We start from the raw sequence: 13916 nt of genomic DNA on the forward strand, positions 1-13916 counted from the left end.
AAATTTCATTCATTCATTTTGGGGTGCTGGGCATCAAACTAAGGCCTTGCTCATGCTAAGCAGGTGCTCTACCACTGCACTATTCTGAGTACCCCTACTTCATTCATTTTTCAACTGATAAATAAATAAATAATATAAAATAAATTTTTTTTTTGGTTTTTCGAGACAGGGTTTCTCTGTAGCTTTGGAGCCTGTCCTGGACTAGCTTTGTAGACCAGGCTGGCCTCGAACTCACAGAGATCCATCAGCTTCTGCCTCCTGAGTGCTGGGATTTCAGGCACTCGCCACCACCACCCGGCTATATTATTTTTATTATTGAGTTATTTACATAGTATATTTCTCTCTCTCTCTCTCTCTCTTTTATTTTTCAAGACAGGGTTTCTCTGTGTAACAGTCCTTGCTGCTCTGGAACTTGCTTTGTAGACCAGGCTGGCCTCAAACTCACAGAGATCTGCCTTCCTCTGCCCTGTGAGTGCTGGGATTAAAGGTATACACGACCACCGCCCAACTCTTTATACATTCTTTGTATAAATCTCTTACCATGCCTGCAACTACAGTCTCTCATTCTGTGTTGTCGTTTTGAGTTCTTGTTTGTCTTTTTAATTTGAGGCAGGGTCTATCTATGTTGGTCATGCTAGCCTTGGCCTTGAACTCAGAGACAAGTCTGCTCTACTTCCTGAGTGGGTGCATCACCATGCCAGGACCACAGCTGTGATTTTTCCTTTCTTGATGCTCTCCTTTGAAAGACAGTTTCATGTGACGCATTCCTCTGCTGACCTTGTATTGCCTCACTGTGAAGTCATAAAAGCAGTGGGACCAGGCAAGTGTGAACTGGAGCTTCCAAAACCAGAAGCCAAAGAAATCTTTCCTCTTCTAAAAATTGACTCTTTTATGTTACTCATCTCCCATTTATCCCTCCTCCCTCCCTCTATCTATCCCTCTCTACCTCCCTCTCTGTCTCCCCATTTCCCTTCCTCCTTGCCTGCTTGCTTCCCTGTACTTGAGAGGTAGAAATGGAAGGAGCCCAGCCTGGACTATATGAGCCCTCACCTCAGCAAAACAAAACAAAGCAACAGAACCTGAAGAAAGGGGCTGCAGTGATAGCTGAGCAGTTAAGAACGTCTGCTGTTTTTAAGGACTAGGGTTTATCTTCCCAGTGGCTTACAAATGCCTGTAACTCCAGCTCCAGGGTCTCTGACACCCATGTTTGGCCTCCTAGCAGTGGGGGCCATAGAGACACACAACACACACTAAAAAATAAAATTAAAAAAAAAAAAAACCAGCCACCTGGATGGGGGAGGAAGACGAAAGACCTTCAGAATAGGAGCCTTAGTCTGTCAGGGTGAGGTGTCTAGCAGAGGTTGGTCATGTATAAATCAGCACTGGCTGTCTGAGATACCCTTTCCCAGAAGACAGGTGCTCACAGGAGCCACCTAAGAAGAACATTTCTCCCAAGGTTCCCTTTGCTGTGGCAGAGCCATACCACGATCTTTTCCTTTAGGTGTAGCAGGTACTGAAGGCAGGCTGCCTTTAGTATTTTCTAACCAGTTGTGTCTGCAGTATTTCATTTTTTTAAAGATATATATATATATTTATGTATGAGTGCTCTGTCTGCGTGTACACCTTTATGCCAAAAGAGGGCATCAGATCCCACTGTAGATGGTTGTGAGCCACCGTGTGGTTGCTGGGAATTGAACTCAGGACCTCTGGAAGAGCAGCCAGTGCTCTTAACTGCTGAGCCATCTCTCCAGTCCTGTCTGCAGTATTTCTTTGAATAGGACTGTGGCTAAGAAAAGAATTCTTAGCTGGGTGTGGTGGCATATGCCTTTAATCCCAGGACTCTGGGATGCAAAGTCGATTTCTGAGTTTGTGTCCAGCCTGGTCTACAGAGGGAGTTCCAGGACAGCCAGGACTACACAGAGAAACCCTGTCTCGGAAAAGCAGAAAACAGCATTCCTTCAGTGACTTTTCAGTCTGGTTTTCAGTTTGCTTCTCCTACTCTCCATAGCCCCTTCATTTATGGAAACAGGACATTGTTCTTTCATTTGAATGTGTTTCAGTGTCCTGCCATTCTTGGTGGCTTCTGTGGCCTTCCCTAGCAGAGAACTTGCTGACCCATGTGGGGGTGTCTGCTGTGGGGCCTGGCAGGCTCTTGAGCTCAGCTTGCTCAGGCTGCTGTAGTTCTCTCAGAAATCTCCTCATCTTTGTTCCTGGAACCCAGCCTCGTGCTTCAGGGGTGGGAAGGAGAGGAGTGAAGGAGGAAGATGCAGAGCTGGCCTGGGAAGACAGGTGCAGGAATGGCGCCTTTGATACCAGCTCCACCCTCCTCTGCCCTCCTTTCTGCTTTCAGTTGGAATCTTGTGGGGCCTTTCAGAGCGTGTTCTCCGACAACACTGCTACAGAGAGGGCTTGAAATGAGGCTTTCTGTCCTGCCAGCCAGCTCCCAGATAATGACACAGAGACTTACTAGTTCTGACAGCTCGGTCTTAGCTTAGGCTTCTTCCACTAACTTTATAACTTAACCCATATTTTTAAATCTACAGTCTACACATGGCTTTTACTTCTATCCCATTCTGTATGTCTGACTCGTTCCGAATCTCCATGGCCTCTCTGCCTCTCTTCTTCCCAGAGTTCTCTCTGCCTAGACGTCCCATGTAGACTTCCTGCCTAGCTATTGGCCATTTAGCTCTTTATTAAACCAATCCAGAAGGCACCTTGACAAAGACACATCTTCACAGTGTACAAAAAGATTATTCTGCAACAAGGACTAAACTTCACCGCACATCCTTTGTGGTAATAAAGGCTGTTCAAGCCATAGTACCACTAAACATCCTGAGCCCAGGTGTTGAGGATATGCTAGATCATGCTGAACAACCATCTCCCATTCCCAACAGCTCTGGAGACTTGGCTTCTTGTCCTTTCCTAAGAACCTCAAGCCTGTGCTTGGCCCCTTGGCCCCAAGGAGTCTTTAGTTGGGCCTTGGTTTTTGGGCTGTTCTCCACAATTAGGAGTGATTCTGGAAGCCAAGTGTGGTGGCTTACACCTATAGTCCTAGTACTCAGGAGTCTGAGGCAGGAGGATTGCTCTAGGTCGAGGCTAGCCTATCTATATAGTGAGTATCAGTTTAGCCTGTACTATGTAGTAAGACCCTGTCTGGGAAAAAAACCAAATCAAAACAGAATGTTGCTGGGGAGGTTAGCAGAGGACACTAAATTCCCTTGAGTAGAATATGGTAGTGGTACTTCACAGATGCTGTCCATAGCCCTTTAGGAGGGGCCTTTGCACAGTGTAGAGTACACGTGAACTCCAAGACAGCCCCACGACAGCCCCGCATTTCTCTTCCTCTGGGAGCTGTGGGTAGCTGTGTTACTCTCTCTGAGGAGTCTACTTTGTTTTCCTTCTTGAAGGGCTGCCACCAACACCAGTACAGCTGCTCTACCCAGTGTCCAGATTCAGCAATGTCAAGTCCCTCCAGCATCTTTGCAGATTCCGGATCCGGCAGCTTGTCCGAATAGATCATATCCCGGATCTCCCACTGCCTAAGTATAATGGGGTCATCAGGGTTAGGGCAGGGTGGTGGGTTAGAAGTGGCTTTGAAGCTTGCAAGTTGCCCCCAGAGGCCCAGCCCAGCATAAAATATTTGTAGGCAATGTTCTTTCGTTTCTGTGTCTTAGCACTTAACTCTAGAGCTGTATAATTTTTGCAGCAGAAAGGGAGGAAGATGTGTATGTTGGCCTCACTCTGCAGGCCTTGGGCAGAGTGCAGTGCAGTAGAATAAGGGAGACAAGTGTGTAAGGAGTGAGGTGAGAATTTGGTCAGGTGGGCAAAGGCTGTTCAGTAGTTGTAGTCGGATAAATGAATGGAGAAGGGAGGGTTCAGCAAGAGAGGTTTCTTAAAGGAAACAACCGTCAATTTTCTGAGAAGTGTCTTCTATAAACAGTACACTCTGTGTCTCCTTGCTTTTCACAGACCTCTGATCTCTTACATTCGGAAGTTCTACTACTATGATCCTCAGGAAGAGGTGTACCTGTCCCTAAAGGAAGCGCAGCTCATTTCCAGACAGAAGCAAGAGGTGGAACCCTCCACGTAGCAGCGAGGGTCTCTGCTGTTCAACATAAAGGTAGGAACACTCTGCCTTTTTACTTCCTGAGTATATTTCTGACCTGTATGTACTTCTGACCCACACATTTATCTGATAATTGGTTCCCTAATAGGTACATACTTCATTTGAAGAAAAACAACACAACAGGGATGAAGACTTAAAGCAGTGGTTCTTAATCTTAATGCTTCGACCTTTAATATAATTTCTCATGTTGTAGGGATCTCCAACCATAAAATTATTTTCGTTGTTACTTCACAACTGTAATTGTGTTACTGTTAGGAATCGTCATGTAAATATTCTCGGAGATAGTTTGTCAAAGGGGTTGCAACCTACAGGTTAAGAGCTCTAAGTCTCTTACAGAAGACCCAGGTTCAGCTCTCAGCACCCATACAGCAACTCAAAACCATCTGTAACACCAGTTCCAAGGGGTGGGGTGCCCTCTTCTAGCCTCCATGGACACCAGACAAACACGAAAGAGAGGCAGATGGATCTACAAAGTGAGTTCCAGGACAGCTGGGGCTGTTACACAGAGAAACCCTGCCCCGAAAAACAAAACTAACTAACTAAATAAATAAATATTTATTTATTTATTTTAGCCAAGCTGAACATGGTGTTATACATCTGTGATCCTAGCATTTGGGAGTTGACAGCAAGAGGATCATTAACTCAAGGCCCATTGTAGGGGAAGGGTGGCATACTATAAGATGAGGAAGGCAAACACAGTGACTGCAAATTCGGCCTTCTAATATGTGCTGTAGCTGATCTCCAGAATACTGCATGCATGATACAGAAAGCAAGAGCCCAAGGGGGGATAAACTTGCAAGGAATTCACGTATGCCTTTATTTTCAAAAGGTATGATTTTAGTAAGAGTTCCACTGAGGCCCATAGCTTGAGATGGGGGATGAGAAAAAGCAGCCTGCCTTTTCTCGGCCACCACAAAGTAAATGTTCAAAAGGATGAATTAGACTGGGCAAGGTGGCACATACCTATAATCCCTGCATTGAGGAGGTAGAGGCCACAGGATCAGAGTTCACGGTTGACCTCAGCTACATAGCAAGTTTGAGGCCAGCTTTATGAGACCCTGTTTCAAATTCTACCCCCAACACCAAAATTTAAGTAAGTAAGTAAATAAATAAATAAGTAAATAAATTAAACAAACAAACAAATAAATAAATAAATAAATAGTGTCTGGAGAGGAGGCTCAACAGTTAAGACCACATACTGCTTTTGCATAGGACCTGAGTTCAATTTCCAACACCCATGTCCAGCAGCTTACAACCTGCTATAATTCCACCTCCAGGGAGCTTCAGCACTCTACTCTGGTGTCTGAAGACACCATACTCATGCACAAGCCCACATAGACACACATATATACATATAATTTTAAAAAAGAAAAGAATAAGTGAGGCAATGGTTGAAGTCAGAGGCCATTTTCCCACTGCCCTGCTGAGGTCTACTCTTTATTTGTAAGTTGTTTTGATTACTGGTTTTTGTTGGAAATTCTTGTCTTTACTGGTAGTAGCAGTTGTAGTGTGTGCATGTGGAGGTCAAGGAGTTCTTTCCTTCACTGTTACATGGTAAATTAAGCTCAAGTCACCAGGCTTTCCAGGCAAGTGCCTTAAGCCACTGAGCCATCTTGCTAATCCTGTTTATTTACAGATAGTCCATGTAGCTCTAGCTAACCTTGAACTCCTGGGCGTTCCGCCTGCATCTCCCCAAGTCCTGGGATTATAGGCATAATCACCATACCTCTGTGCCAGTGGAGTCTAGTTATTTATTTATTTATTTTAAGATTTTATTTTTATTTTAGTTATGTGTGGGTAGAAGTGGTACACATATGAGCACAGGTGCATATATAGTCCAGAAGAGTCAGATCACCTAGAACCATATTTATGCCCCATGCAAGACCTAAACTAATCTCTATAGTTTTCCTCTAGCTAGGTTGGTTATTTATTTGTTTGTTTATTGCTAGGGTCTTACTATGTCACTATATACTACCATGTGTGGTCTAATAAGGTTTTTTGTTTTTTATTTTTGTTTTTTTTTTTGAGATGGGATCTCAGTATGTAGCCTTGGCTGGTCTGGAATTCAAGTAGTCTTCAAACTCACAGAGATTTGCCTACCTCTGCCTCCTGAGTTCTGGGATTAATGTCTGGAATTTAAAAGCTCTACCACACCTGGCTTACTTAATACTAAAGTGAACATTGAAAAGTTGGCCTGAGTAGGAAGTAGGATTTATGGGATCTGTTGGTTTGGCCATGCTGTCTACTGCACATACTCACCTTCCATCCCAGTGTCATCAGCCAGTTTGGTGTTAACCTGAAAGCTGTTTCTAAGCACTGACTACTTGTCCTTCTCATGTGTTCCTCAGTCCTATCCCCTACTCAGAGCTCCAAGAGCAGCAGCCTTAAAGTGGGAGCTCTAGTTTCTCGGCCTCTCTGCTCTTTTCCAGAGGAGTATGACACCTAGAGTTATTGTCCCATGTTTCCTTACTTGAATTTGGTTTTTCGAGACAGGGTTTCTCTGTGTAGCTTTGCGCCTTTCCTGGAACTCTCTTGGTAGACCAGGCTGGCCTCGAACTCACAGAGATCTGCCTGGTTCTGCTGGGATTAAAGGCGTGCGCCACCACCGCCCGGCTCTTCCTTGAATTTTTGTATGTGGAGCTGAGGATCGAACCCAGGGCCTTGCGCTTGCTAGGCAAGCGCTCTACCACTGAGCTAAATCCCCAACCTGTTTTGCCTGTATTTATTTCTATGCACCACATTCATGCCTAGTGGCCAGGGAGGCCAGAAGAAGGCATCAGATCTCCTGGAACTGGAGTTACAAATAGTTGTGAACTGCCATGTGGGTGCTCTGAGGAGTAGCCAGTGTTATTAAAGGCTAAGCCAGTTCTTCAGCCCCACAATTGTGTTTTCTGCCGAGGTAAACTTAGTGTGTATCTCCTGGGCTCTGGAAGTCCTAGATCCTGTGTTGTTATGGGAAGCAGGAGAGTCATGCTAATGAGTATTATCAGGGGCAGAGGGAAAGACAAAGACCAAGAGATGGTTGCTTCAGAATACTGTGGAACTCTGACTTAAGGGTTCTCGTCTGGATGTAAAACTGCTCAGATCTTTAGTCACATGCAGGTTGTGTGCCTTGGAAGTAATTCCTAGCATATCCAAGTGCCTAAGCATATAGGAAGAGTTCTCTGTGGTGGCCTTACAGAGAACATTAGGGCAAGAGCTGGGTATGGTGACATGTCTGTAACCCCAGCACATGGAAGACAAAAGCAGTAGGATCTGTCCCTCCTCCCCTCCTTTTTTTTAAAGGTTTTGTTTAACTATGTTACTGTAAAGGAGTGTGTAGACATGAATGCAGGTACTTTGAAAGGCCAGAAGAGGGTGTCAGGTTCCCTGGCTCTGGAGTTACAGGTACTTGTTAAACCGCCCCCACTCCCACTCCCCATCTTGGATACTGAGAACTGAACTTGGATCTTGGAAGAGCAGCAAGTATTGTGTGTGTGTGTGTGTGTGTGTGTGTGTGTGTGTGTGTGTGTGTGTGCGCGCGCGCGCGCGCGCACACACTCTTGATTTAATGTACACCTATGCATATAGAAGCCTGTAGAGAAGGCGGCTTTACACCCTCTGGAAACAGAGTTAATAAGGGTTAATAAGCCACCATGTGGGTGCTGGTTACCGAGCTCAGGTCCTCTGCAAAAGTAGTAAGCACTTTTAACCTCTGAGCCATGTCTCCAACTCCCTATTGAGAAATAATAGGATCTTTCAGTTAGAACATGATTTCTGTGGGTGCTGTGCCCTGCAGGAAACCCACAATAATAGGAGCACATTCAGAAGGCCTCGGGTGTTGGGGATTCCAGACATCATCATATGGGGGGACATAATTGTACTGAAAATACAATTAACCCAGGGAAGAGTGTTAGGGTGGGCAGCTGAAAGAAATCCTGGGGGGGTTCCCAGGGAAGAGTGTTTATGTCCTTTGTGGCTTTGTGAGACAGAACGAGGAGCAACATGAACAGAGGCAGTTGGCACATCTGCTGTTACAGTGTTCATGGAAGCATCTGGTTGTCCGGCTGCCATTCTGCTTTGAGGCTGCTCTTCTCCCGCCGACAGTGGCTGCTCTGTTCTCCTCTCACTCCCTTTGGTTCTGTACTGTGTCTGAACTGTGGTTTTTGTTGGTTTGTTTCCCTTTTTACCTAGGCATATTGGTTGCCAAGCTCCAGTCTGAAGAACCAAATGAAGCTACCACAAAAGAAGGACTTGGCAGAAAGAGAGAAGAGAGAGGGTTGTGATTCCTGGCACAGACTTTGGTTCCCCTGCAGCTCTGGGGCTTGGAAGAAGCACACAACCACCCTCCAAGTGGGGCTCCCCGTTCTACCCAACCCTGTGCACCCCAGAGATGAGCTCCTTGGAAAACTGGAAGAAGTCTTAACACTGTTTCTTTTCAGAAGTTATGTTTTGCTATTTACATTTCTCAGTGTAGAAAACTCAGTTGAAGGCAGCTGGGGTTTATACCCATTGGGTTGAAAGTGGTGTTGGGATGGGCAGGTCAGGGAAAAGGTGAGGGAAGGCTGGAGGTTCGGCTGGAGGTTCGGCTGGCGCCAAAGGCAGCCTTGAAGTCCTTTCTGTGAACCTGAAGGAGGGCAGGGGAACCAGAGAAGCAGAGAAGATGTGATTGGTAGTTTCTGAAGGTTCTCGTCTCCAGCTTCAGTAGGAGAGAAGAGAAGGGTGGTGGGTGAAAGAGAGGCTGGCCCTGCTCGCTGCTGGGGTGGTGACTCCCCACTCCTGTCCTTTTAAGGTTTACAAACCTGATTTCAGAATCGCATCTTGTGGAATCGTTGTTCATTTTGTTGTGCTGAATTCCTTAAGCTCAGAGACCCGAGGCAAACCCCCTCCATCCTCACCCCTTCCCCAGTGACTACATTTCACTCTGGTTATAACACCACTTGGATTGCTTCCGCCAGCTGTCAGAGCAGTGGTGTTTCTTGTCACCTGGGCTGTTGTTCAGAGCTCCAGTCTAGGCTGCTGAGGTTAATGGAGCATGCTTCCAGGCTCTTCATGGCAAAGCATGCCTACAGCTGAGGAGCCAGCGTTACCCCATCTGTCTGTCAGCTAGCGAGAGGAAATATGGAGGAAGTGAGAAACAGCTATTGTGTCTCTGAAGGAGCCTTCATGTCTCAGCCTTAATGGAGAGTCGAGTCTCACAATCATAGATTTATCACCATCGTCCCACCTCTGGGATGGGAGGTGGCAAGGGCTTCCTCATTTTCCACATTCGTTCTTGCAGCGCGGCCATTTCCTGAGTCAGACCCCATTGCTCTCCTTCACTGGGAAGTCTTGTCAGATGCTAGTTTGAAAGTTGCCTGTTTTCCAGAGGGCTGTGAAAGAGGGAAGGACTTGAGTGCTTGAGCTGTCTCTGTGTCTGAGGCTGGCCATGGCCAGTCATAGGCTACATAAACGTGCTCTCCTAAAGAGGTCCTCTGGGAGAAGTAACTGTCAAGATGGATGGTGGGCTGTTGGGTCTTCCTTATGTTCCTGTAGTGTCCACATGACAGCCTTTTGAGTTCTCTCTGCTTGTATCTGCCTTATGTAACAAACTGAACATCAGGTTTGGAGTTATGGGTGGTTTAGGGTGAAGCCCTGTGGGCTCCCTCTGCATGGAGTCAGTCACCTTCCTCCTCCTCTAGCTAACCAGAAAGGAAATGTGCTTCCTTAGCAGGCTGTAAAGAAATGAATTGTGTATGTGTTTTCTAGCCCGCTTGTGTCAGGTCTCATGGTACTCTTCCTTCTTGAGGTCATATTACCAACAGCAAGATCCTGATTCAGCGATTGGCATAACTGTAAGTTCTGCCTCCGGAGGGTCCAGGTCACTCACCATCATACATACAAAAAGGGCCACTCTTCAATAGAGCCCCAAATCTAGAATCCACAGAGATCTTCAAGTGTTTAATCTGTAGGTTGGAGGGATTCCGTCTCCAATTTCAGCCACCCATAATTGAAAAAGTAGTTTTCATCCTATGTCTGCATGGCTCTGAGCTAGGTAGTGTGGAAGGACATATGAGGAGAAGATCCCTTCCCTGAGGGAACTGCAAAGTGACTGTTGCATAGGAGGCAATTGGAGAGCACTCATCACAGCAGAAGGTCAAGGACCATCTTTAAAGACAGAGTGGGCGTCATCAGGGTAGACCAGCCAGTCTAGGAAAGCTCTGTGGTGACGGGGCTTTGGGTTGTAGGCAGGCAGTGTAACAGAGCACTCAAACTAAAGTACAGAAGGAGAAGTCTTTGCGTGGCAAGTACGCGACCGCCTTAAATAGCATCATCGAGTCCTACTTGACTGCGAAGGTCTAGACTGAAACCTCCCAATAGTTAGTTCATCAGGTCTGAAGGCTAAGGAGGTGTGAGGGTGTGGTGGAGGGCAAAACCAGAAGTCGGCAGACACCTCTGTGGTACCAGTGGAGACTTTACATTCTGGTGCAAACCAGACCTGCTGCCAAGCATGGGCAGCCTCACCCTTTTTGTTCTGGGAAAGTGTGTTGCACAGTGGACATGATCTGCATGTATTTCAGACATAGCCCAACTGGTCTGACCCTTCCTTGGCAGAGTGGACTGCAAAACAGAGCACTGTGGGAGACAGCTCTATAAGGCATGACTTGGCACCTGGGAGACCTTGTGTAGAAGAGAATGTTTGGGGAGAGCAGTTGAGGCAGTTGCCTGGACTTCAGGCTGGCTGGAGAAGAGGGCAGGAGCAAGGCCAGAAGTCAGCATTGGCCTTCGCCCTTTGCCCATGCTGGACAGTGCTAGTGGAAATGCAGTCCACGGAAAGGACTCACTTGTCTTTGGTGGTTTTGTGTCAGTCACAAACTATGAAAGGCCATCACTTCTAGAGACCTGCTGTGGATTTCTGAGTTGTGGTTGGGAGAGTCACTATTCCTTCCCAGCCCCAGCGTATGTAACCTTCACTTGTTTATAACTGATCTATTATAACCTTCTTCAAGACGGGTATGTGCCAGTGTAAGCTAGTGACAACTACTGTTGCAACCCAGATTTACTTGAAATGCATGTTTGTGCGGGAGCATAGGCATGGGGAGAGCAAGGGCTTGGCTGGGGCCAGCTGTCCTGATTGGAAGTTTAGGCTGATGCCAGGGTGAAGTAAATGTAGATGGCAGTGCCAGCCTCTAGACAAACTTGAAAGTGACCCTAGTTCCTGTTTCTCTTTCCCATGGTCACTTAGGCCAAGCAGGGAGTAGTGATGGGATGTTGGCACATTCCCCTCTGAGGCACATCCCATAAGGACTGGGGAATAGTTCAGTCTAGCTCCAGGAAGGTCTCCAGGGGGCCACCACCCTTTCAGCCTTTCCCCATGCTCCTAGAAGGGCATAGCCTGCTGGAAGTCCCTACCCCAGTGGGAAGTAGGGACAGGAGAAACTTCCCCAGGTAAGACATTTATTTTCCTTCCCTGTTGCCTCTCCTGACCTTTGAGCCCAGGAGTCAGAGGTCAAGTCACTGAGATATAAGGTTGTAGAAGTCTTGTCTGCAGTTGGGGTGTTGGGAACATCTTCACTAGCGGGGACTAGGATTTGTTTTCCACTTTCAGAGTATGGCATGCCCCTGTGTGGAGGGGAAGAGCTTTGAGTTCGACATTTTCCCTATGGGAATCCTCTTGGTTTGGTTTATGGGAAGAGGGGAGTAGGTAAGTGGTTTTTATTTCTAGTCATCAACACAGCTGTCCTCACACTAAATTTGTGCTATTGCATACATGTAGCCATCTTTCTTTTCACTGCAGCAGTGTTTATCAGTAGTTCAAAATGATTTATTTGCTCCTGGGGAGTAAAACCTTTTTTATTAAAAAGAAAAAAAAAAGGAAAAAAAAAGAAAGAAAGAAAGGTGTGCCCCATTATGATAGCTGTAGAATTACTGGGCCACAAGAATCAAGTCTGCAAGTCCCCATGGTACATCCTGTTTTGGCATTGGAGCCTTTGTACTCAGTACAGAGTGCCAGGAGGCCTTCCTTGAAGCTAGATGAGATGGGATCGACTCAGCGAGAGCTCTGGGACTGGGGACTGCAGTTGAAAATAGAGTGCTGGTTCTGTAATCTGCCAGAGAAGGGGCCTTTCTTCATGTGCAGATTCCATGTGTCCTTGACCTTTCGTTGCTTCCCATGTCCTCTTGTCTTTCCTGTCCTTTGTCCTGTTCCTTCCCACTTCATCTACCTCCCGGAAAGCCAATCCTGCATGCTGAGTGTGTGACATGCCTTCACTCCCATTTCATCTTCAGAGGGTTGAGGGTCCCTGGAGCTGCTCCAGGCCCACTGATCCTCCTCACAATGCCAAGAGACGTTGAGAAGTCAGTGAAAGCAGCCAGCCAGCTGTAGTGGGCAGACAGCAACGTTGGGTCGCAGCTGGACTGCGATGGCAGCTGCTTCTGGAGACAGAGGGAAACCAAGACATTCTTCTTCAGCCCACCTGGGGGACTCCTGCTGTGCACACTGTTCAGTGGACAGTGGGCTGCTCTGACCATTCCATCCCTGGTGCTCCCAAGAGGGACAGGCAAGATCCAGGCCGCTCTGGGCAGGCCAGACCTTGAGACGCCCACACTGGTGCTGCATGGCACAGGCACTGTGCATTCTGGTAGTTTTTCAGAGACTGCGTGCTGAGAGGTGTCATTCTGGACTCAGTGGTTAGGGGGTTCTTCACCAGAGGGGAGCCATACCCCTGCAACCACTCCGTCCTGCTTAGCCACCCCTGCCCTCCGAGCCAAAGCGTGGCCTGGTTTTTGTCTTCCCATTTAGTTTTCCTCCTTTATTCTCCCTTTTTGTGCTTAATTTATTAAAATAGTTGCTGTATAATTTATTTTCATAAAGTATAAAAATAACTAAATGGTTAAAATAGACTTGCAGGCCAATCTTAAATGGGTGGGGGGTCTGGGGTGGGATGGGGAGAGGGAAAGATGTTTTGATATAAACATAACAAATGCACTTTGGGTGTGTTTTGGTATTTTTCTGGGCATAGAGGGGTGGGTGTTGGGATGTCCTGTAGATTAGTTCCAGAATGGGGTGTCTGTAAATACTGTATTAATAGGCATGTTTGACTCTTGTAAAGGGACATTAGTAGCTGCTGCAGGTCCTGTTTGGAAACCCTGTGTATAATTCCCAGTTTTTGTAAGTGTCAGTGCGGGAGACATTTGACCCTTGTGTTTGTATCTCCTTTTTATGATTGCTGTACCCACCCATGTCTTTTTGGGGAGGGATGAAAAGAGATTTGAAATAAAAATGTTTAGAAATGATCTGTTACTGGGATTTGTGTTTTTCAGTCTCTCTCCTGACTCTTCACTACTCTCAGGCATGGCAACCATGCAGAACACACCCAGTGCCATCTTTAGAGTTGTTGGGAAAATTCCTGGCTCATGGCCACTGCCCAGATCTGCCCTAGAAAGTGCAGGAGCATTCCAGAGAGCCTTGGGGGGAGAGGGCAGGTGCCTGAAGCCTTCCTGTCTGGGTGTGGAGTGGCACTTTTATGTGGCATTAGCCATCCTGGTGAGGCTAGCCAAAAGTTTCCTTGCCGCTTTTCCAGGCAGGCCCTTCCAGATGTTGGGCAAGGCTGTCACTTTCCTGATTGATGCCAGTGTGTACTGGGAGCCACTAACCCCACCTACCCTTTCCCACGGAGTCTTCTGCTTCCTGTTTAAGGGGCCAATGTGCTGCCTGGAAATTGTCTGCAGGTTTCCTGCTGAATTCTCTGGGAAGCCTCATCACTAGGCTAGTCAGAGGCGGGCCTCTAGGAGTCTCTGCTGGCCCCAGTTCTGGGAATGGAGCTCCTTG

At 46.9% G+C, this 13916-nt stretch overlaps 1 protein-coding gene across 2 annotated transcripts in view; it reads left to right on the plus strand.

Annotated features, from left to right (window-relative positions):
- Positions 1 to 13381, plus strand: part of Socs7 (suppressor of cytokine signaling 7) — a 37330-nt gene extending 23949 nt beyond the window's left edge. For both annotated transcript variants that reach the window (XM_036194831.1, XM_036194832.1), the window contains 3 exons: positions 3408 to 3543; positions 3970 to 4120; positions 8300 to 13381. In XM_036194831.1, the coding sequence (XP_036050724.1) occupies positions 3408 to 3543; positions 3970 to 4090 (257 nt within the window). In that variant the 3' untranslated portion in view covers positions 4091 to 4120; positions 8300 to 13381. The remainder of the gene's footprint in view (positions 1 to 3407; positions 3544 to 3969; positions 4121 to 8299) is intronic.
- Positions 13382 to 13916: the final 535 nt, after the last annotated feature.

The sequence above is a fragment of the Onychomys torridus genome, chromosome 8 (genome assembly GCF_903995425.1).
Source record: "Onychomys torridus chromosome 8, mOncTor1.1, whole genome shotgun sequence".
NCBI classification, from domain to species: domain Eukaryota; kingdom Metazoa; phylum Chordata; class Mammalia; order Rodentia; family Cricetidae; genus Onychomys; species Onychomys torridus.